The sequence below is a fragment of the Mobula birostris genome, chromosome 7, assembly GCF_030028105.1.
Source record: "Mobula birostris isolate sMobBir1 chromosome 7, sMobBir1.hap1, whole genome shotgun sequence".
NCBI lineage: Eukaryota > Metazoa > Chordata > Chondrichthyes > Myliobatiformes > Myliobatidae > Mobula > Mobula birostris.
Genome location: NC_092376.1, coordinates 10643176 through 10668649, shown reverse-complemented (window position 1 = coordinate 10668649; position 25474 = coordinate 10643176). Strand labels below are relative to the sequence as shown.

At 44.0% G+C, this 25474-nt stretch overlaps 1 protein-coding gene across 2 annotated transcripts in view; it reads left to right on the top strand.

Annotated features, from left to right (window-relative positions):
- Positions 1-25474, top strand: part of clns1a (chloride channel, nucleotide-sensitive, 1A) — a 49063-nt gene that overhangs the window by 5126 nt on the left and 18463 nt on the right. For both annotated transcript variants that reach the window (XM_072262615.1, XM_072262614.1), the window contains exons 2-4: positions 14215-14351; positions 20126-20242; positions 22792-22917. In XM_072262615.1, coding sequence (XP_072118716.1) covers positions 14215-14351; positions 20126-20242; positions 22792-22917 — 380 coding nt within the window. The remainder of the gene's footprint in view (positions 1-14214; positions 14352-20125; positions 20243-22791; positions 22918-25474) is intronic.

The following is a 25474-nucleotide window of genomic DNA, read 5'->3' as shown; positions in this document are numbered from 1 at the left end:
AAATTGGCCTGTAATTAGGCTAGGGTTAAATCAGTGGGATGTTGGGTGGTGTGGCTTGAAGGGCCGAAAGGGTCTGGTCCACCCTTGATCTCCAAATAAAAATAAAATTAACAAACATGTTGAAAATGCAAATAACTAGTGTAACTCCTTGGTAAAGATTTCACAGCTAACAGTGTTTGGGTTATTGTTAGAGATAAGGGGTGCTTAGGAATGTGGGCCATCCAATCGGGAGAGAAGGCTGGGGGGGGGGGGGTTGTGCCAGACACCGGTGGGAGTTTTTGTCTTGTTTCGGCGGGAGGTGGAGAGAGAAGATGCTAGAGAGACCTGGTTGTAGGATTTGATCTGGTGGGGAACCGTGATTTGATGCAGCCCAGGTGCGGAAGTTACTGGAGATCAGTGAATATGGCTTTTGGAAGATTTGAGCTCCGACCTGTGCACATTTGACTGTTTCATTATAATGGGCACTTTTTGTTATTCACAGAAGCCGGGGCTTGGGTGGGTGAGACATTTCACAGATTTGGCAGGACCGGAGTACGTATACCCTAGACGTACGAAGCCGGAGAGCGGTTGGTTTCTGGTGCTGAGTTGGGAGATTGCCAGCGTGGGCTAATGAGCCGTTTCTGGAGATGCACAGGAAGAAAGGGAGTTTCACTAGTAAATAAACTCCACCAGGGCGGATCCAAGCCCGGCTACAAAAGACGAGGGGTTAGGTGTGGAGCTAGCAGCCTCGTCCCATCAAACCCCAGAGCTACAGAAATGCCAACAGAAGCTCCGAAGACCTCATCCCTGGGTCTCAGCAGATGGTGGACAACTTGAAAGACTGGTCTAGAGCAGAGGACTGTGGTGAGCTGCTGTTGGTGGCCTATGTCCCAGTAGGAGTGATGCTCTGAAGACAGGCATTCCCAATCTTCTTTATGCCATTTTTCTTTTCTTTTCTTCTCCCCCCCCCCCCCCCCAACCCCCACAGCGTTCCTCCAGCAGATTGTGGGCTGCTGAGGGAAGCTGGATTAACAATAACTAAGTGGGAAAACAAGCTGGTCTGCCATCTCCTTAAGTACCACCTGGCATCTGCTTAGTATGTGTTCCTGAAGGCAGGGGTTCCCAACCTGGAGTTCACGGACCCCTTGCTTAATAGTGTTGGTCCATGGCATAACAAAGGCTGGGAATACCTGCTCTATTCTGTGACTGTGCTCTCTGGTTTTAGTCTTGCCCACTATCCTTCCTCATTCACCTCATTAGGTTAGATCTATGCTCAGTGGCCACTTTATTAGGTACACCTGTGTACTTGCTCATTCATGCAAATATCTAATCAGCCAATCATGTAGCAGCAACTCCATGCATAAAAGCATGCAGACGTGGTCAAGAGGTTCAGTTGTTATTCAGATCAAATATCAGATGGGGAACAAATGTGATCTAAGTAACTTTGCCTGTGCAATGATTGCTGGTGCCAGACGGGGTGGCTTGAGTATCTCAGAAATTGCTGATCTCCTGGGAATTTTATACTCAACAGTCTCCTGAGTGTGCAGAGAATGGTGTGGAAAAACAAAAAAATCCAGTGAGCAGCATTTCTGTGGGTGATAACTCCTTGTTTATGGGAGAGGTCAGAGGAGAATGCCAGACTGGTTCAAGCTGACAGGAAGGTGACTAACTCAAATTACCACTTGATACAACAGTGATGTAGAGAAGAGTGTCTTTGAATGCACAACACGTTGAACCTTGGGGTGGATGGGCTACAACAGCAGAAGATCACACTGGGCTTCACTCCTGTACCTGATAATGTGGTGGCTGAGTGTATCTCCGGTTGAGAGACAGGCAGTGAATGGAATTACCAGAGATACTCACATCCCATGACTAATTGATAGATTAATTAATTGCCTGCTGCTGGCTGTTTTCGAAAATGGCAGAGATTACCCATCTCTGATTCATTTCACAGTCCATACAATGTAGGCAGAATGGCCTCTGCTGTGCCAGGTAACCAAAATCCTGTCACGATTTTCTCCAAGTCTGCGGATCATTGCAAGGATGGTAGCATTAAAGATGCACTAGCCTAGCCTTTGAAAGCCCTCCTACCACTGAGCACGTTTACACGAGTGTTTTTGCAGGAAATCACAATCCATCATCAGGGACCCCCACCATCCAGGCCATGCTGTCTTCCTTCCCACTGCTGCCATCAGGAAGAAGGTACAGGAGCCTTGGGTCCCACACCACCAGGTTCAGGAAAAGTTATCACCCTTCAACTATCAGTCTCCTGAACCAGAGTGGATAACTTCACTCACCTCAACACTGAACTGATTCCATGACTTTCAGACTCGCTTTCAAGAACTCCGCAACTCATGTTATCGGCATTTATTATTATTATTATTATTTTATGTTTCTTATGTAGTTGCACAGCTTGATGTCTTTTTGCACACTGGCTGTCTATCTTTTGTGTGCAGCTTTTCATTGATTCTGTTGTGTTTCTTTGTATTTGCTGTGCATGTCTGATGAATCTCAGTGCAGCCTATGGAGACGGATATGAACTTTGATAATAAATTTACTTCGTATATGGGGATTCCTGCTTGCCATTCAGTTGACTTTGCGTAAAAGTTTGGCCAGAATGAGATAGTACTGCCAGTGGGAATTGAATTGTTCCCACACATCAGGAAGCAGCAGTATAATAGATCAAGCTATTTGCTGTGCTGCTGGTGATGACAAGGAGTTTAAAGCAGTTAGAAGCTGTAAGTCATCCATAACCCACACAAAATGGTTTATTGGAATGCTTGGTAGTTCATCAGTGAGTTAAATTATTCCTTGAGTGTAGGTATGTGGTGGAGAGTGGGGGAGTCAATGGAAACATAGGAAGAATAAAATATTACTTGGAGTGAAAGACCCCTCCCACAACCCCCCCCACCAAATCCAAGCTGCGTTCTCTTCTTGCTACCACCAACCAGCATGAGGCATGGAAGCCTTGGGTCTCACAGCACCATGCAGCACGTTCAGGAGCAGTTATTACCCTTGAACCGGCGTGGGTAGCTTCACTTACCACGCTGAACTGAGTCTACAAGCTATGAATTCACCTTCAAGGACTCGTTACTGCTCCTGTTCTCAGTACACCCGATCCTCCTCACATATGGGGGATACGTTCCTCGCAGTCGACACATAGTATGGAAAATGCATAATGTGAATAATTATTTAAATGGAGAAAATAGGGATGCGTTCTGGAGGGCTTCCTAAATATGATTTATCTGTAATTTATTCACATTTTCATACCAATACGACACAAAAGCAGTACCACAAGACAACGCCATCTGTGCCAAGTGTTCTGCAGCCTTAAAAAATTCTGCCAGGGGCTTCATCTGGTTTAGTGAATGGCAAACTAAGGGAAGCTTCATCTTACAGTCTCCTTCGGCATTGGAACACATAAGCAGAGTCAACCTATCCTTTGCTGCCTTGAAACCTGACACAGTCTTTTTATCCTTGCTTATGTAAGTGCGTTTCGGCATACGCTTCCAAAAAAGCCCGGTCTCGTCTGCATTAAACACCTGCTTGGGTGTGATGCCTAACTCACCTATCACAGCCCACAACTGCACAGGATAACATTCAGCAGCTTCGTGGTCAGCACTAGCTTGCTCACCACGCACAGCTAAGTTGTGAAGCCTGTGATGATTAACAAACTTAGAAAACCCTCCTCTACTTGCATTAAAGCTCACAATATCACTTGACACTCCCTCACTAGCCTCTGAACAAAGGCAACCATAAATTTCCAAAGCTTTCACACGAAGATGATTGGAGCTGAGTGTTGTTTTTTTTCTTTGTTTCGTGCTCAATGTACAAACTCAACATTTTCTCCATTTTTGTCATAATCGGGTTATGCACTTTGGTAACATTCTTTGAAGACACTTGTGATGAATTAATCAATTCACTTTTTATTTTCTCAACATTTTTCTGTATGTTTCTGATCGTGGACTCACCCAGGCCGAAGTAGCGTCCCAGAGCTGTGTTACCTTCACCTGACGCGGCCCTGTTTATAATTTCCAACTTTTTTTCCAAGTGTTAAAGCTGTTCTCTGCCGCTTGGCTGATGGCCCAGGACTTGACATAGAACACTTAGGAGGCATTGTTAAATATTTCAAGCACAAAATCAGTGCACTGTAGATAATAACAACAAAAGTTTGAGAACACAAGATCGCACATCCGCAAACTGCCAAAACCAGTGCGAGACTGGTGGGAGTTGAGACTGAGGCGTACGCACGTGACTTGTATTGGCGGGAAAGAGGTGCTTCTCATCCCAACAGCCTCACATAACTGTGAGTTTTGGACGCATGTAAGGAGAAGTTGGTAGAAATAGGTTTGATGCATAACTGTGAATCTGCATTGTCGGAAGACGCATATAATGAGGATAGGGTTTATGTTTATTTGCACAGTTTGTTTTTGCACAATGGTTGTTTGTTAGTCTTTGTTTATGTATAACTTCAAAGTAAATTTATGATCAAAGTATGTGCATGTTACCATATAGTACTCAAGATTTATTTTCTTTTGGTAAATACAGAGAAACACAATAGAGTCAATGAGAAACCACACACAACAGAGACAAACAACCAATTTGCATAAGACAAACTGCCCTTACAAACAAACATATAATATTGTGAACAAGAGTCGTTAAAAGTGAGTCCGTAGGTCATGGAGTCAGTTCACTGTTGAGGTGAGTGAAGTTATTCACGCCGGTTCAGGACCTGATGGTTGAACAACTATTCCTGAACCTGGTGGTGTGGGGCCTAACACTCCTGTACCTCCTTCCCGATGGGAGCAGTGAGAAGAGAGCGTGGCCTTAATGATGGATGGTGCTTTCCTGCAATAGCACTCCTTGTAGAAGTGCTCAATGGTGGAGAGGGCTTATAGAACATAGAAATCTATAGCACATTACCGGTCCTTCGGCCCACAAAGTTGTGCCGACCGTGTAACCTACTCTAGAAACTGCCTAGAATTTCCCTTTCGCATAGCCCCCTATTTTTCTAAGCTCCAAGTACAAAAGACCCTATTGTATCCACCTCTACCGCTACCACTGGCAGTGCATTCCATGTACCCACCACTCTCTGTGTGAAAAGCTTACCTTTGACATCCTCCTTGTACCTACTTCCAAGCACCTTAAAACAATGCCCCCTCGTGTTAGCCATTTCAGCCCTGGGAAAAAGCCTCTGGCTTTCCACACGATCAATGCCTCTCATCATCTTATACAGCTCTATTGGGTCAACTCTCATCTGCCATCACTCGAAGGAGAAAAGGCCAAGTTCACTTGTGGTGGACTGGTCTATGTTCATTACGTTTTGTAGGCTTTTAAAATTCAATTTTATTTCTTTTCCCTGTAAATATCTGCAAGAAAAGGAATTTCAAGGCAGTATATGGTTACATATATGTACTTTGATAATAAATTTGCTTTGAATTTTGAACAAAGGCGTTGGTGATAGTGATAATCTTATATAAGTAATAATCTTATCAGTCTTCTCTCTGTCATTCTGTGACTCTGCTTGTCCTTGTTGAAGGAAATTCTCTCCATCTTAGGTAGCCCTCTCTTACTCTGATATTTCCCCAACACCCAGGAATGATATTATCATACCCCCAATGTCCTTTAGTGGCTGTGTCTTCTATCATTTGGGTTCCAAGCTCTGGATTTGCCTCACTGCCTTCATACTTCTCTCTGCTTAAAACCTGCCTCTGACTTCTGGGCGTCTTGCTGAGTGTTCCCATAGAATTGGCTCTTGAGTGATGCTTAATTTGAGTAGATTTATTTGTCACGTACTGTATAACTAAACATAGAGTAAAATACGTTCTTTGCATTAACAACTAACACAGTCTGAGGATGTGATGGGGGCAGCCCACAAGTGTTGCCTCATATTCCAGTGTCAATGTAGCATGCCCAGAATGTTCAGCAGAACAACACAGAACACAACAGCAAAGCAAATGTCTTTCTATCCTTTTCCGCCATTGAGAATTGCCAACCCTTGTCCTCAAGTCTTCCTGCCTGCAGTTCTTGGCCCTGGGGATCACAGGTCTTCCTCCTCAGCACCTGCTGACCTGACCTTGGGCCCCTGGATCTGTCCTGTACAGACGTCCGACCTTGTACTTGCCCCGGTGGGGGGGGGGGGGGCGGGGTAGGTGCATGAGGTCACTGGCCCTCATCAAGATGTGTATAAAAAGAAATTGTTGTCTTTGAAGCCTGAAATGTGGAAAGGTGAGGGCCTTACGCAAAAATCCTTCCTAAGGTGAGAAGGGGAGAAGACAGCAGGCCTGAATCTTTTGGTTGCTCCAAGAAAGAGACAGGTACTGGGTCAATTGTCTGCCTATTCTTGCTGATTTTTGCAATATGCACCGTGTGCCATATTGATTCTCATTGTTTGATGCTTTAAGAAATATTGATAATTGCTCAGCATTCATTTTGAGAAAATTAGAATATAAAAGTAAGGATGTAATGCTGAGGATTTATAAGGCAGTGGTCAGACCGCACCTGGTGCATTGTGAGCAGTTTTGGGCCCCTTATTTAAGAAGGATTGTGCCTATAAGGTCCCGTGGAAGTTTATGAGAATGATCCCAGGAATGAAACGGCTAAAGTAAGAGGTGCCTTTGATGGCTTTGGTCCTGTACACACTGTACTAGAGTGTAGAAGAATGGGGGGGAGATCTCATTGAAACCTGTCCAATATTGAAAGGCCTAGATACAGTGGAAGCAGAGAGGATGTTTCCTATAGTGGGTGAGTCCAGGGGCAGCCTCAGAATAAAAGGGCATCCCTTTAGAACAGAGATCAGAAGGAATTTCTTTAGCCAGAGGCTGGTAAATCTGTGGAATTGATTGTCACAGGCGGTTATAGAAACATAGAAAATAGGTGCAGGAGTAGGCCATTCGGCCCTTCGAGCCTGCACCGCCATGTATTATGATCATGGCTGATCATCCAACTCAGAACACTGCCCCAGCCTTCCCTCCATACCCCCTGACCCCCGTAGCCACAAGGGCCATATCTAACTCCCTCTTAAATATAGCCAATGAACTGGCCTCAACTGTTTCCTGTGGCAGAGAATTCCACAGATTCACCACTCTCTGTGTGAAGAAGTTTTTCCTAATCTCGGTCCTAAAAGGCTTCCCCTCTATCCTCAAACTATGACCCCTCGTTCTGGACTTCCCCAACATCGGGAACAATCTTCCTGCATCTAGCCTGTCCAATCCCTTTAGGATCTTATGCGTTTCAATCAGATCCCCCCTCAATCTTCTAAATTCCAACGAGTACAAGCCCAGTTCATCCAGTCTTTCTTCATATGAAAGTCCTGCCATCCCAGGAATCAATCTGGTGAACCTTCTCTGTACTCCCTCTATGGCAAGGATGTCTTTCCTCAGATTAGGGGACCAAGACTGCACACAATACTCCAGGTGTGGTCTCACCAAGGCCTTGTACAACTGCAGTAGTACCTCCCTGCTCCTGTACTCAAATCCTCTCGCTATAAACGCCAGCATACCATTCGCCTTTTTCACCGCCTGCTGTACCTGCATGCCCACTTTCAATGACTGGTGTATAATGACACCCAGGTCACGTTGCACCTCCCCTTTTCCTAATCGGCCACCATTCAGATAATAATCTGTTTTCCTATTTTTGCCACCAAAGTGGATAACTTCACATTTATCCACATTAAATTGCATCTGCCATGAATTTGCCCACTCACCCAACCTATCCAAGTCACCCTGCATCCTCTTAGCATCCTCCTCACAGCTAACACTGCCACCCAGCTTCGTGTCATCCGCAAACTTGGAGATGCTGCATTTAATTCCCTCATCCAAGTCATTAATATATATTGTAAACAACTGGGGTCCCAGCACTGAGCCTTGCGGTACCCCACTAGTCACTGCCTGCCATTCTGAAAAGGTCCCGTTTATTCCCACTCTTTGCTTCCTGTCTGCTAACCAACTCTCCACCCACACCAATACCTTACCCCCAATACCGTGTGCTTTAAGTTTGCACACTAATCTCCTGTGTGGGACCTTGTCAAAAGCCTTCTGAAAATCCAAATATACCACATCCACTGGTTCTCCCCTATCCACTCTACTAGTTACATCCTCAAAAAATTCTATGAGATTCGTCAGACATGATTTTCCTTTCACAAATCCATGCTGACTTTGTCCGATCATTTCACCGCTTTCCAAATGTGCTGTTATCACATCCTTGATAACTGACTCCAGCAGTTTCCCCACCACCGACGTTAGGCTAACCGGTCTATAATTCCCCAGTTTCTCTCTCCCTCCTTTTTTAAAAAGTGGAGTTACATTAGCCACCCTCCAATCCTCAGGAACTAGTCCAGAATCTAACGAGTTTTGAAAAATTATCACTAATGCATCCACTATTTCTTGGGCTACTTCCTTAAGCACCCTGGGATGCAGACCATCCGGCCCTGGGGATTTATCTGCCTTCAATCCCTTCAATTTACCTAACACCACTTCCCTACTAACATGTATTTCCCTCAGTTCTTCCATCTCACTGGACCCTCTGCCCCCTACTATTTCTGGAAGATTATTTATGTCCTCCTTAGTGAAGACAGAACCAAAGTAATTATTCAATTGGTCTGCCATGTCCTTGCTCCCCATAATCAATTCACCTGTTTCTGCCTGCAGGGGACCTACATTTGTCTTTACCAGTCTTTTCCTTTTTACATATCTATAAAAGCTTTTACAGTCCGTTTTTATGTTGCCTGCCAGTTTTCTCTCATAATCTTTTTTCCCCTTCCTAATTAAGCCCTTTGTCCTCCTCTGCTGAACTCTGAATTTCTCCCAGTCCTCAGGTGAGCCACTTTCTCTGGCTAATTTGTATGCTGCTTCTTTGGAATTGATACTATCCCTAATTTCTCTTGTCAGCCACGGGTGCACTACCTTCCTTGATTTATTCTTTTGCCAAACTGGGATGAACATTTGTTGCAGTTCATCCATGCAACCTTTAAATGCTTGCCATTGCATATCCACCGTCAATCCTTTAAGTGTCATTTGCCAGTCTATCTTAGCTAATTCACGTCTCATACCTTCAAAGTTACCCCTCTTTAAGTTCAGAACCTTTGTTTCTGAATTAACTATGTCACTCTCCATCTTAATGAAGAATTCCACCATATTATGGTCACTCTTACCCAAGGGGCCTCTCACGACAAGATTGCTAATTAACCCTTCCTCATTGCTCAAAACCCAGTCCAGAATAGCCTGCTCTCTAGTTGGTTCCTCAACATGTTGGTTCAAAAAACTATCCCGCATCCATTCCAAGAAATCCTCTTCCTCAGCACCTTTACCAATTTGGTTCACCCAATCTACATGTAGATTGAAGTCACCCATTATAACTGCTGTTCCTTTATTGCACACATTTCTAATTTCCTGTTTAATACCATCTCCGACCTCACTACTACTGTTAGGTGGCCTGTACACAACTCCCACCAGCGTCTTCTGCCCCTTAGTGTTACGCAGCTCTACCCATATCGATTCCACATCTTCCCGGCTTATGTCCTTCCTTTCTATTGTGTTAATCTCTTCTTTAACCAGCAACACCACCCCACCTCCCCTTCCTTCATGTCTATCCCTCCTGAATATTGAATATCCCTGAACGTTGAGCTCTCATCCCTGGTCACTCTGGAGCCATGTCTCTGTGATCCCAACTATATCATAATCATTAATAACAATCTGCACTTTCAATTCATCCACCTTATTACGAATGCTCCTTGCATTGACACACAAAGCCTTCAGGCGCTCTTTTACAACTGTCTTAGCCCTTATACAATTATGCTGAAAAGTGTCCCTTTTTAATGCTTGCCCTGGATTTGTTGGCCTGCCACTTTTACTTTTCTCCATAGTACTTTTTGTTTCTACCCTCACTTTACACCCCTCTGCCTCTCTGCACTGGTTCCCATCTCCCTGTAGTGAACTAACCTCCTCACGCCTAGCCTCTTTAATTTGATTCCCACCCCCCAACCATTCTAGTTTAAAGTCACCTCAGTAGCCCCCGCTAATCTCCCTGCCAATCTCCCTATAAAGGCAATTGAACTCTACCAGTGCAGTAGAAAATTGGAGGGAAATTTTCATTCTAAAGATGGAATTTTTACACGCCATGACTCAGCTGCTGGCCTGCGGCTTTGTTGTAAATGTTGCAAAATGTGAATTGTGCAGGTTAGAAGTGAATTGTATTGTGAAGTTTTCATGTAGTTTGCAGTTTTCTAGTTTAGTTTATAATGCCATTCTTATCATGCAACAACGGACGCACAAAGAAGTTCGTCTTGACAATGGACTTTACATGGACTGGTGATCCAAGCTGTCCTATTTCATTGTGCCTAGTCTGTGGCAAACAACTTACAAGTGCAGCAATGGCTCCAGCTAAATTGAGAAGACACTTGACTACAAAACACAGCCATATGACACGTAAAAGTGCTCATTATTTTAAACGGCGATTGGAATCTCAAAACAAACAGTTAGTAAAGTCACTGTCAGTAGAAGGGTTCAGGAGACAAGTTATTTAGCAGCAGAGCTTATTAACCAGAAAAGGAAAAGTCACACAGTTGGTGAGAACCTAGTGATGCTTGGTGGGTAAAATGGTAGGGCAAGATGCAATATGAGAAATTGAACAGGTTTCACTCTCGGACAGTAAGATAAATCAACGTATTGATGACGTCACATGATGCTGAAGAGTTATTTGTGATAAACTGAAAAACAACAGCTTCTCTATCCAGGTTGATGAGTCAACAGACTTCACCAATAAATGTCATGTTGTAGCATTTGAAAGGTTTGTAAATGATGGTGAAATTAAAGAAAACTTTTTTTCTGTTGCAAAGAGCTGCCCGAAACAAGCAAAGGCTAAGATATATTTGATGATTGGTCTTCATAGCTGGAAACAGAGGAATGTCTTGGAAGGACTGTGTTGGCACCTGTACTGATGGTCCCATCAAAAGTTGACTCCATGAGAAAATCCTGATATTGTGACAACAAATGTTGTAAATAGCATTAAATCAATTTACAAACTTTACTGAAATTAAATCTACCAAGCCTTCCTTTAGAAAAATTAAATTCCATTTTGGCTTAAGCCAGTTATTTAACAGAAATTCATTATGTTTGCCTTATGAGTTTTGAAAATTTATGAAAGGGAAAGAAAACATGGAGAAGAAGGATGCTTATGTGAGAATGCTGTTCTTGGACTGCAGTTCAGCATTCAACACCATCATTCCATCCAGGCATGACAAGAAACTCAGAGACCTTGGCCTTGACCCTGCCTTGCGCAGCTGGATCCTGGACTTCCTGTCAGATTGCCAGCAGGTGGTAAGAGTGGGCTCCCTCACCTCCACCCCTCTGACTCTCAACACAGGAGCCCCTCAGGGGTATGTACTAAGTCCTCCTCCTTTACTCCCCATATACCCATGACTGTGTCGCCACCCACAGCTCTAATCTGTTAATTAAATTTGCTGACAACACTACATTATCTCAAACAATAACAAGGTGGCCTACAGAGAAGAAATCACTCTCTGACACAGTGGTGTCAAGAAAACAACCTCTTCCTCAATGTTGCAAAAACAAGGGAGCTGGTTGTGGATTACTGGAGTAAGGGAGACTGTCTAACCCCTGTTGACATCAATGGATCTGGGGTTGAGAGGGTAAACAGATTTAAGTTCCTTGGCATCCACATCATCGAGGACCTCAGGTGATCTGTACACACCAGCTGTGTGATGAAAAAGGCAAAACAGTGCCTCTTTCACCTCAGACAGTTGATGAAGTTTGGTATGGGCCCCCAAATCCAAATAACTTTCTGCAACTGGGAGCATCCTGACTGGCTGCATCACTGCCTGGTATGGGAACTGTACCTCCCTTAATCGCAGGACTCTGCAGAGAGTGGTGCAGACAGCCCAGCACATTTGTAGTTGTGAACTTCCCATGATTCAGGACACTGGTGTGTATATATAAAAAAAAAGGCCCATAAGATCATTGGGGACCCAAGTCACTGCAACCACAATCTATTCCAGCTGCTACCATCCGGGAAATGGTACTGCAGCATAAAAGCCAGGACCAACAGGCTCCGGGACAGCTTCTTCCACCAGGCCAGCAGACTGTTTAATTCACACTGATTCTATGTTACATTGACTGTTCTATTTTTTATAAATTACAATGATTGCATACTTAGAGATGTAACGTAAAGATTCAATTTAATTCAGTCGAAAAGAGATTAAGTTCAAGAAAGGTAAGCTAAGCTTAACTGCCTCTTTTTTTCAAGAAAGGTTGGCTAAAACTTCATTCTCTACTCAAAAGAACATTGACAATTATGTTTGGATTATTATTTCTACAACTTATTGATCATGCTAACATACCATGTGCTGTAGATATAATAATTTTTACGCAGAGTTCCCTGAGACCTGAAAATTATTTCAAGGGTTCCTCCACGGCAAAAAAGGTTGACAAAGGCTGGCACGAGGAAATCTGCAGACGCTGGAATTTCAAGCAACACACATAACAGTTGCTGGTGAATGCAGCAGGCCAGGCAGCATCTCTAGGAAGAGGTGCAGTCGACGTTTCGTGCCGAGACCCTTCGTCAGGACTAACTGAAGGAAGAGCTAGTAAGAGATTTGAGAGGGGGAGGGGGAGATCCAAAATGATAGGAGAAGACAGGAGGGGGAAGGACGGAACCAAGAGCTGGACAGGTGATTGGCGAAAGGGATATGAGAGGATCATGGGACAGGAGGCCCAGGGAGAAAGAAAAGGGGGGGGGGGGGAACCCAGAGGTTGGGCAAGGGGTATAGTGAGAGGGACAGAGGGAGAATGTGTGTATAAATAAATAACGGATGGGGTATGAGGGGGATGGGGGGCATTTCCCTCTGTCCCTCTCACTATACCCCTTGCCCATCCTCTGGGCTTCCCCCCCTCCCCCTTTTCTTTCTGCCTAGGCCTCCTGTCTCATGATCCTCTCATATCCCTTTTGCCAATCAACTTTCCAGCTCTTGGCTCCATCTCTACCCCTCCTGTCTTTTCCTATCATTTTGAATCTCCCCCTCCCCCTTCCACTTTCAAATCTCTTACTATCTCTTCTTTCAGTTAGTCCTGATGAAGGGTCTCGGCCCGAAACATCGACTGTACCTCTTCCTAGAGATGCTGCCTGGCCTGCCGCGTTCACCAGCAATTTTTATGTGTGTTGCTTGACAAAGGCTGGTCTAGAATATCTGCTATGTCTTGTAGTCTACTATTTCCAAACAGCAGCTTCTTCGTGCAGAGTGTTGTGTGTACAAGGAATGAGCCGACAAAGGAGGCAGTTGAGACATGCACATTAACAGCATTTAGACAACACCATAGATAGGAAACGCCTGAGGGATATGGGACAAACATGAACATATGGGCATTTTGTTTGGCATGGACCAGTTGGGTTGGAAGGCCTGTTTCCATGGAAAAGAATGGTTGGAATTCCAGAATGTGATCCCGGAGTCCTGGTTGGTGGAGAGCTTGATTTGCCCCGGCAATGGTTCTCTGGTACTTCCTGGTACCTAACTGACTATCTGCAGTGTCAGGTAGTTTCAGAACAGGCTCCTCCATCCTGATCAAAAAGGCGCAACAGCACCTTTATTTCCTGTGGAGCATGAAGAAAGCTCACCTCTGTCCCAGGATACTGACGGACCTTTACCACTGTACCATTGTGAGCATACTCACCAACTGCATCTCAGTGTGGTATGGCAATTATCCCGTATCGGACTGCAAAGCACTCCAGCGTGTGGTGAAAACTTCCCAGCGGATTATCAGCACCCAATTGCCCACCAATGAGAACATCTACCATAAACGCTGCCTGGGCAGGGCAAAAAGCATTATCAGGGATGCATCTCACCCTAACCATGGACTTTTTACTCTCCTCTCATCTGGTAGGCGCTACAGGAGTCTCTGCTCCCGCACCAGCAGGCACAGGAAGAGCTTCTTCCCTGAGGCTGTGACCCTGCTGAACCTCACATCACAGCACTAAGCAGTATTGCATCCATATTGTACTGTCTCAGTACTTTTATATTTGTGTGCTGTAGCACTTTTTTATTCACAGTTAGTTTGTAAATAACACTATTCTTTGCATTTCTGGTCAGATGCTAAATGCATTTCATTGGCTTTGTATCTGTACTCGGCACAATGACAATAAAGTTTAATTTAATCTCATTATTTTTAAAGAACTGTTTGCAGGAGTTTTATTAATTCACATTTTCGTCCTGTTTTTGTTTTCCAGTCGACTGTCTTGGTTTGATGGATCTGGCATGGGATTCTCCTTGGAATATCCATCCATCAGTCTGCATGCTGTGTCCCGGGACGTGACGGTTTATCCCCAGGAGCACCTGTATGTGATGGTGAATGCCAAGCTGGGGGGTGAGTATGTGCCTTTCTTAGCTTTTAATAATGAAGTCAGGCGGAGTAGGAGGTCTCCTGCTTTATCTCTCCTCTTCTACATACAGTGGATTCTGGTTAACTGGGACATAGCGGGTCCAGAACATTTTGGCATAATTAAGCAGCTGTCCCAATTAGCCAAAGCTTCGTGGGAATAGTTTAAAAAGTATAAAAAAGACAAACTACAATTAAACTGAGTAACAAATTGCGTATTTAATAAAATACAGAAGAAATTAGAACATTACCAATACTATCACAACAATATAAAACTGCATATTAGTTCCTAGTAGTTATCGATAAAAGAATTCATCCAGTGCATGCTGCTGTGTTCTTTTAATTGACTAAATGAACAAAATCAGTGCAAACATCTAGTGCAGATAATGGGCTGCCTTCCTGCAACAAATAGTGTCAAAACAAAAAAGCACAATAATCAAAAATCACTGCTTTTTGAATCTGCATCCATCAGCCCAAATGGATAACATAACACAAAGCACACACAACTTGAGTTATTTACGAACTGTTCCTTCTAAGCATGGTGTAGTGCCTAATGGCCACAACTCATTCTAGTTAGCAACTGTTCCTTTTCCAATCAAGCATCACAATGTCCCAAATAAAAAAGAATCCCTACTCTTTTCTCAATTAGTTTTTTTGTTCTTTAAGACTTGTCCCAAGAAAGCAGCTGCCCAATTAACTGTTGGCAGAGTTAATTGGAATCCAGTGTAATTGGAAGTTCAGACTATCTATGGAGTTGGACTCCATCTGTTTCTAACACTAAAAAGGTACAATAATAATAGGGTTGTGAATGGAGATTTTAACTTCCCTAATATCATCTCCTAGAGCAAGGGGTTTAGATGGGGTGGAGTTTGTTAGGTGTGTTCAGGAAGGTTTCCTGACACTATGTAGATAAGCCAACTAGAGGAGAGGCTGTACTTGATCTGGTATTTGGAAATGAACCTGGTCAGGTGTCAAATCTCTCTGTGGGAGAGCATTTTGGAGGTAATGATCACAACTTTATCTCCTTCACCATAGCGCTGGAGAGGGATAGGAGCAGACAATTTGAGAAAACATTTAATTGGGGTAAGGGGAAATGATGCTATTAGGCAGGAACTAAGGAGCATAAATTCAGAGCAGATGCTCTCAGGAAACGCACGGCAGAAATGTGGCAAATGTTCAGGGAGTGGTGGGGTTAAGGAACCATGGCGTACAAAGGATGTAGAAAATCTAGTTAAGAAAAAAGAAAAGCTTACAAAAGATTCAAGAAACTAGGTACTGTTACAGCTCTAGAAAATTTACAAGGTTGCTAGGAAGGAGCTAAAGAATGGAATTAGGAGAGCCGGAAGGGGCCACGAGAAGGCCTTGGTGAGCAGGATTAAGGAAAACCCCAAGGCATTCTACAAGTATGTGAAGAGCAAGAGGATGAGAAAAGGACCAATCAGGTGCGATAGTGGAAACGTGTGCATGGAGTCTGAGGTGGTAGCGGAGTTACTTAATGAGTACTTTGCTTCAGTATTCACCAGGGAAAAAGACCTTGGCAAATGTAGGGATGACTTACAGCAAGACTGAAACACTTGAGCATATAGACATCAAGAAAGAGGATGTGCTGGAGCTTTTGAAAAGCATTGAGTTAGATAAGATGCCGAGACTGGATGAGATGTACCCCAGGCTACTCTGGGAAGCAAGTGAGGAGATTGCTGAGCCTCTTGTGACAATCTTTGTGTCATCAATTGGATCGGGAAAAGTACCGGAGGATTGGAGGTTTGCAAATATTTTTCCCTTGTTCAAGAAAGGGAGTAGAGATAACCTAGGAAATTATAGACCAGTGAGTCTGACTTCAGTGGTGGCAAGTTGTTGAAGGTCCTAAGAGGCAGGATTTATGAGCATTTGGAGAGACATAATTTGATTACGGATAGTCAGCATTGCTTTGTCAAGGACAGGTCGTGCCTTACGAGCCTGATTGAGTTCTTTGAGGATGTAACAAAATGCATTGATGAAGGTAGAGCAGTGGATGTAGTGTATATGGATTTCAGTAAGGCACTTGATAAGATTCCCCATGCAAGGCACCTTCAGAAAGTAAGGGGGCATGGGATCCAAGGAGACCTTGCTTTGTGGATCCAGAATTGGCTCGCCCACAGAAGGCAAAGGGTAGTTGTAGATTTTTTGTATTCTGCATGGAGTCGGTGACCAGTAGTGTTCCACAGGGATCTGTTCTGGGACCCCTCTGTGATTTTTATAAATGACCTGGATGAGGAAGTAAAAGGGTGGGCTAGTAAGTTTGCTGATGACACAAAGGTTTGGGGGGTGTTGTGGATAGTCCGGAGGGTTGTCTGAGGTTACAGCAGGGCATTGATAGGAAGCAGAACTGGGCTGAGAAGTGGCAGATGGACTTCAACCCAGATAAGTATAAAGTCGTTCATTTTAGTAGGTCAAATTTGAACGCTGAATATAATATTAATGCTAAGACTCTTGGCAGTGTGGAGGATCTGAGAGATGTTGGGGTCCGTGTCCATAGGACACTCAAAGCTGCTGCACAGGTTGACAGTGTTAAGAAGCCACATGGCGTGTTGGCATTCATCAACTGTCGGATTGATTTCAAAAGCCGTGAGGTAATGTAAGACCTTGGTCAGACCCCACTTGGAGTACTGTACTTAGTTCTGGTCACCTCACTACAGGAAGGATATGGATACTATAGAGAGAGAGTGCAGAGGAGATTTATAAGGATGATTCCTGGATTTGAGGGCATTCCTTATGAGAATAGGTTGAGTGAACTTGGCCTTTTCTCCTTGGAGCGACGGAGGATGAGAGGTGACCTGATAGAGGTGTATAAGATGATGAGAGGCATTGATCTTGTGGATAGTCGGAGGCTTTTTCCCAGGGCTGAAATGACTAACATGAGGGGGCGTAGTTTTAAGGTGCCTGGAAATAGGTACTGAAGGGATATGAGGGGTAAGTTTCTCACACAGAGTGGTGAGTGCATGAAATGCAGTACCGGCTGCAGTGGTGGAAGTGGATACAATAGGGTCTTTTAAGAGCCTCTTAAATGGGTAAATGGAGCTTAGAAAAATAGGGCTATGCACTAGGGAAATTCTAGGCAGTTTCTAGAGTAAATTACATGGACAGCACAATATTGTGGGCTAAAGGAGCCTGTAATGTGCTATAGATTTCTATGTAAGGCCAATTACATCATGAAGGATCCCACCCACTTTGCTCACGGACTGTTTGTTCCATTCCCATCAGGGAGGAGGCTATTTCCACACCGGGACCATCAGACTCAAAAGGAGTTACTTTCCCCAAGTAGTAAGACTGATCTTCGCCTCCACCCACTAACCCATCCCACCACCACGACTATATAATTTCCTGTCAGTCACCTTATGAATGGATACCTCTGCATCTCGCTTCACGTACCTCAAAGGCCGCCACGGTAGCATAACGGTTAGCGTGATGACATTACAGCTTGGCTTCAAAGTTAAATTCCGGCACCATCTTGGGTTTCCTCCAGGTGGTCTGGTTTCCTCCACACTCCAAAAGTATACCAGTTAGTAGATTAATTGGTGATTGTAAATTGTCCCGTGATTGGGCTAGGGTTAAAAAGGTGTTGCTGGGCGACACAGCTCAGTGGACCAGAAGGGTCTGTTCCTTGATGTATCTCAAAATAAAAAAGAAAATAATAAATCTCTGTATATAAGCTATCTCATGTGTTTATACTATATTTTTTATTATTGTGTTCTTTATTTTATTTTTTGTCAGCATCAGATTCGGAGTAACAGTTATTTTGTTCTCCTTTACACTTGTGCACTGGAAATGTCAGTAAGCAGCCTTGAATTAGCCCAATGAATGTCGTTCTCATGGAGCTTGGCAGTAACAGCTTAATCTGATTATCTTCTTGTAGGTATTCACAGTCTATACAAAGGAACACAATAGAATCAGTGAAAAACCACACACACCAAGACGTCAGACAGCCATTGCGTAAAAAAGCGACGAACTGCAAATACAAAAAGGAAAAAAAAACAGACAAATTAATAATAAGCATTAAATATTGAGATGAAGAGTCCTTGAAAGTGAGTCCATTGGTTGTAGGAACTGTTCAGTGAAGTTATCCCCTCTGATTCAAGTGCCTGATGGATGAGGGGAAATGACTGTTACTGAACCTGATGGTGTGGGTCCTGAGGGGCCTGTATCACCTTCTTGAGAGAGTAAATGTCTGAGTTGTATATGGTGACATATATGGTATGTACCTTGATAATAAAGTTGTTTTGATCTTTGGTGTCCATTTCACCTTATCCACCTGTGCCTAAAGCAGGATCCTTGATTCCTTATGGGTCAAAGCCCTTCATCGTTTCAGAGGATCGGTCCTGGGACCAGCACACAAGTGCCACTGTAAAGAAGGCACAATAGCACCTCTACTTTCTTAGAAGTTTGCGTAGAAATAATATGTCTTCTAAATTCTTGACAAACTTCTATAAAAGCACAGTGGAGAGTATCCAGACTGGTTGCATCACGGCCTGATATGGAAGCACCTATGACTAAGAATGGTAAAGCCTACAAAAAGTAGTGGACACAGTCCGTCACGGGGAAAGCTCTCCCCACCATTGTGCACATATGCAAGGAGTGCTGCCACAAGAAAGCAGCATCCATCATCAAGGAACCCAACCATACAAGCTGTGCTCTCTTCTTGCAGTTGCCATCAGGTGGGAGGTTCAAGAGCCTCAGATCACATACTGCTGGGTTCAGGAACAGTTATTACCCCTCAACCATCAGGCTCCTGAACCAGTGTGGATAATTTCACTCACCTCGACACTGAACTGGTTCCACAGCTTATGGACTTATTTTCAAGAGCTCTACAACTCATGTCCTTTGTATTATTTATTTATTTATTTGTTTGTTTTTATTATTTTTTATGTTTGAACAAATTTTCTTCAGATGTTGGTTATCAGTCTTTGTAGCTTTTCTTTGATTCTATCATGTGTCTTCGTATCTACTGTGAATGCCTGCAATAAAATGAATCTCAGGGTAGTATGTGGTGACATAAACGTACCTTGATAATAAATTTACTTTAAACTTTGAACTTTTAATACAACACTAACTGCTCTCACAAATTCAGGATGCCCTTAACTTTGGAAAAGTTCTTAAGAGGTTAAGTTTCCAGCAGGGATTGAGGCTTGGTGGCATGCACAAATGTGGTTAAGAAAGACCAATTCTCTGGTGTTTCTGATGCAGTTCGCCATCCCACGATCACCTTTTCATTCTTATCATATAACCAGGGACAAAAAAGAATCTCGCTATCTTAAAGTACCAAAGTCATTGTCGTCGTCATCATCGTTGGGTGCAGTGTCATGTGACATGGCTGATCATGGTCTTTCCATTGACCATGATTTTTCTTGGGGAATTTTCCCTACACAAGTGCCTTCTTCAGGACAGAGTCTTTACAAGATAGATGACCCCAGCCATTATCAGTACTCTTCTGAGATTGTCTGCTTGGTATCAGCGGTCGCAGAACCAGGACTTGTGATATGCACCAGCTGCTCCTATGGCTTCACATGACCCTGATCCGGGTGGGGGGCTAAGCAGGTGCTACATCAAGGGTGACCTGCAGGCTAATGGGGGGGAAAGGAGGGCCCTGCACCTCCTTCAGTAGAGCCGTATCGCCACCTCGCCATCCTGCTGGAAATCTATCCAGTGGAATTGTAGGGGATGAATTATGAAGGGTAAAGTTAATTTAACTGATCAGTTTTAAGTAAAAACTACCTCTACATTGACAGAAGATGACAAAGAAGCAAATATGGAAGAAAAGGCATCTGATGGTGAAGAGGCAGAGGACGATGATGAGGCCGACCCGATCACAGAGGTTCGATTTGTGCCAGTGGACAAAACAGCTTGTGAGTACCAACTCTGCGCAATATTCTGTCAGCAGTTGTGTCGTTCACTCTCCTCATTGGTGTTGTGCTCGACCTTGCTGGTTTGAATCAGCCCCTCTGCAGTATTCTAATTATTATCCCTGCCTTTATCAAATTACCTTTCATTGCAAGTGACCTGGGTTCAATTTCCACTGCTAATGTACCTCCTGCAAACCACCCCTCGCCCCATATGACTGCATGGATTTCCTCCCATATTCCAAAGACCTACTGATTAGTAGGTTAATTAATCACGAGTGTTATTGGGCAGAGTGGCCTCAGGCCAGAAGAGCCTGTAAGTATGCAGTATTTCTAAATAAATAAACAAACTCCATTTGGCTGTCAGTACTGTGGGTGTTGACCTGTGCCAGTACCTGGTTTGGCCAGGTCATGAATTCGGTGCTCACACAGCCACCTCTGAAGCCTGAACCCATTACACAGTGTAGCTGAATGCAGAACGCCAGTGAGTTCGCTGTTCTCACTCTTAAGAGGTAGATTGCAGAGGGAACTTTGGACTGTGGGGTCCAGGTCCACATTTCCCTGAAAGTGGCTAAGGTGGTAAAGAAGATTTATGGCACCTGGAGTATCGTGCAGTTTTGATAGCCCCGTTAGGGGATGTGAAGTCTGCGGAGAGAGTGCAGAAGAGCTTTACGGGTGCTGTCTGAATTAGAAGGGAAGGTTGGACAAATGTGGGTTGTTCTCCCTAAAGCGTTGGAAGCTGAGGGGAGACCTGATAGAGAACTTTAAAATTATGAGTGTCATAGATACAAAAGACAGAATCATTTCTCCAGGGTAGAAATGTCAAGAATTTGGGGACATTTTAAGGTCAGAGGGGGTTTGAATTTAAAGGAGATGTGCAAGGCAAGTTTTTTTCTTTAACAGAGTGGTAGTTTGGAATGAGTTACCAGAGATAGTAGTGAATGCAGACAGTTTGGTAGAATTTAGTTTTTAAATTTTATTCAGAGATATGGTAACAGGCTCTTCTAGCCCAATGAGCCTGTGATGCCCAATTACACCCATGTGATGATTTAACCTACTAACCAGTATGGCTTTGGACTGTGGGAGGAAGCCCATGGGGAGAAGGTATGAAGTCCTTACAGAGGGCAGCGGGAATTGAAAGCAAAGTGCTAACCGCTATGGGCACATGAATATGCAGGGATATTGTTGATGCACAGGAGGAGAACATTTAGTATAAATTGGCATCAAGGTGGGCATGATGTTGTGGCTGGATGGTCAGGTCCATGCTGTGCCGTTCTGTGTAACCTGGAGATCGTGTGGCTTCACAGTTTAGGGGAGTGTCCTCCCCAAAAGCAGCAGCAACAAAATGTTTAATTTCCTGACCCACAGAATGGCAATGTCAGGTGAGGAAAAGAGCTGTGTGTGCTTTTTCTTCAGAAAACAGTTCAGTGGTGGTAATGCACTTGAAGGTGCTGCAGCTAACAATCTCTTGGAGGAACTCAATGGGGAGAGCAGCATCTGTGGGGTCAGGTAGGGAAGGAGTTGAGAATACTTTGGATTGAAATCCTGCATCAGGGCTGGGCGAGGAGAGGTGGCCAGTATAGAAATGAGGGGGGTGAATGGTAAAACAACTTGAACTAGTGGTCGTTGGCTAAAGGTGAAAAATGAGACGCATAGTCATAGAAAACTACACCACAGAAACAGACCCTTTGGCCCATCAATTTCCTGCTCAGCCGGTTAAGCTGCTTACTCCCATCGACCTGCACCCAGACCAGAGCCCTCTTTATCCCTCCCATCATGTACCTCTCCAAACCTTTCTTGACCATTGAGATCAAGCTAGCATGCACCACTTGCACTGGGAGCTCATTCCACACTCGCCACTGAGTGTAGTGGTTGTTGTCACAAACGACACATTTCGCTGTACGTTTCAAAGTACACGTGACAAACAAAGCTAACCTTCATTACCTTTAAAATTCGGTGTGGTATAGATAGGGCTTTTTCCACTGAGGTTGGGTGAGACTCGAACTGGAGGTCATGGGTTAAGGGTGAAAAGTGAGATGCTTAAGGGGAACCTGAGAGAACTTCTTCACCCAGAGGGTGGTGAATGTGTGGAACAAGCTGTCAACAGAAGTGGTGAATGCAGGTTCAATTTCAATATTTATGTGAGAGATTGAATCCAGTACATGGATGAGGGGGTATGGAGGTCTGGGTGCGGGTCGGTGGGATTAAGCAGCATAATAATTCGGATAGCTCAGATTAGATGGGCTGAGAGCCCTGTTTCTGTGACTCTACGGATGGAAAGCTGGCGTTTCTGAGTTAGGTCATCATCTCAGGAGATTCTGCAGATGGTGGAAATTCAGAGTAACACACAAAATACTGGAGAAACTCAGCAGGTCAGACAGCATCTATGGAGGGGAATGAATAGTTGAAGTTTTGGGCTGAGACCCTTCATCAGGACTCAGCTAATCCCATTTACCTTTGTTTGACCCATATGTGACCCTGGACTGAGGGGATGACTGGAGCATTTTTAGTCAAAATTAAGTTAGCCACAAGTTGATGTCGCTATTCCTTTTCAGTGGATCAGATGTTCACAGCAATGTGCGACTGCCAGGCTCTACATCCAGACCCCGATGACACGGACTCGGAGAATGATTTCGAGGAGGATGACGAAGAAGGAGAGGAGTATGATGTGGAGGCTCACGGTGAGTGAGTTTTAGAGTCATAGAACATGGGGCCATGCTGAACAGTTGTTCTGCCTAATTCCATTGACTTACACCCAGACCCCTCCCATTCATGTACCCACCCAACTTCTCAAGTATTGAAATCGAACCCACAGCTCATTCCTCACTCTCACCACCCTCTGAGTGAAGAATTTCCCCCTCAGATTCCCCTTAAGCATTTCACCTTTCACCCTTAACCTATGATCTCTATTTCTGGTCTTATCCTATCTCAGTGGAAATGACCAGCTTGCATTTGCCCCAACTAAACCCCTTATAATTTTAAAGATTATGAAGATTATCTTTATTTGTCACATGTACCTCAAAACACAGTGAGATAACATTTGTATCAATGACCACTACAGTCCAAATTTGTGTTGGGGACAGTCCACAAGTGTCACCACAGGGTTTGCCTTGTGCAGTAATGTTCTATGCTCGACATCCTTTAACCCTTTCCTAACCATGTACTTATCCAAATGTCACTGTACAATAATCAGCCTAAACCACTTGCTCTGGCAGCTCATTCTACACACTGATGGGGTGGTCTGCTTTTCACGTGTACATAAATTACGGTACAGTTTAAAAATCTTTGGCTCATATATATAGCTAGGGAGCCTAAGACCTTTGCACGGAACTGCATTTGTCTGGAGTGGAGAGTGAATTTGTAAATCTCGCAGGAGCAAAAGTTGTTGGGGATGGTGAGGGTGGAGTGCCACAGGAGAGGTGTGGGACAGAAGGCAGAGAAGGAGTGCCGGGGTGGGGGTGGTGTGGGCGCAGACACGCTCAGCCCTGAGACACCAGGCAAGGTAATTCGACTCCAAACAATTGATTTATTGATCATTACAGAATGTCTCTCTGGTGCTTCCTGCTCCTTCCCCTCTCCCTGCCCCCTTCTCAGTCCACAACAGAGACTCAGAATAGAATCAGGTTTATCATTACTCACATATGTCATGAACTTGGTTGTTTTTTTAAAAGGAGTAGTACGGTGCAATACATAAAATTACTGCAGTATTGTGCAAAAATTTTAGGCACCCTGGATAGATATGTGTCTAAGACTTATGCACAATACTGTATGTTGCTAATGTAACACGAGATTCTGCAGATACTAGAAATACTGAGAAACGCCCTCAAAAAGCTGGAGGAACTCGGCAGGTCAGGCAGCAGGAAGCTGCAGAGGATTGTAAATTTAGTCAGCTCCATCTTTGGTACTAGCCTGCAAAGTAGCCAGGGCATCTCAAGGAGCAGTATCTCAGAAAGGCAGCGTTCATTATTAAGGACCTCCAGCACCCAGGGCATGCCCTTTTCTCACTGTTACCATCAGGTATAGAAGCCTGAAGGCACACACTCAGCGATTCAGGAACAGCTTCTTCCCCTCTGCCAAACCTAAATGGACATTGAACGCGTGAACACTACCTCACTTTTTTTAATATATATTATTTCTACTTTTTGTACGCTTTTTAATCTATTCAATATAGGTATACTGTAATTGATTTACTTATTTTTTTTTCTATATTATGTGTTGCATTGAACTGCTGCTGCTAAGTTAACAAATTTCACGACACATTCCGGTGATAATAAACTTGATTCTGATCTATGGAGAGGTATAAACCATAGAACCATAGAAACTACAGCACAGAAACAGGCCCTTTGGCCCTTCTTGGCTGTGCCGAACCATTTTCTGCCTAGTCCCACTGACCTGCACACGGACTATATCCCTCCATACACCTCCCATCCATGTATCTGTCCAATTTATTCTTAAATGTTAAAAAAGAACCCGCATTTACTACCTCGACTGGCAGCTCATTCCATACTCCCACCACTCTCTGTGAAGAAGCCCCCCCCAAATGTTCCCTTTAAACTTTCCCCCCTCACCCTTAACCCATGTCCTCTGGTTTTTTTCTCCCCTTGCCTCAGTGGAAAAAGCCTGCTTGCATTCACTCTATCTATACCCGTCATAATTTTATATACCTCTATCAAATCTCCCCTCATTCTTCTATGCTCCAGGGAATAAAGTCCTAACCTATTCAACCTTTCTCTGTAACTGAGTTTCTCAAGTCCCGGCAACATCCTTGTAAACCTTCTCTGCACTCTTTCAACCTTATTTATATCCTTCCTGTAATTTGGTGACCAAAACTGAACACAATACTCCAGATTCGGCCTCACCAATGCCTTATACAACCTCATCATAACATTCCAGCTCTTATACTCAATACTTTGATTAATAAAGGCCAATGTACCAAAAGCTCTCTTTACGACCCTATCTACCTGTGACGACACTTTTAGGGAATTTTGTATCTGTATTCCCAGATCCCTCTGTTCCACTGCACTCCTCAGTGCCTTACCATTAACCCTGTATGTTCTACGTTGGTTTGTCCTTCCAACGTGCAATACCTCACACTTGTCAGTATTAAACTCCATCTGCCATTTTTCAGCCCATTTTTCCAGCTGGTCCAAGTCCCTCTGCAGGCTCTGAAAACCTTCCTCACTGTCTACTACACCTCCAATCTTTGTATCATCAGCAAACTTGCTGATCCAATTTACC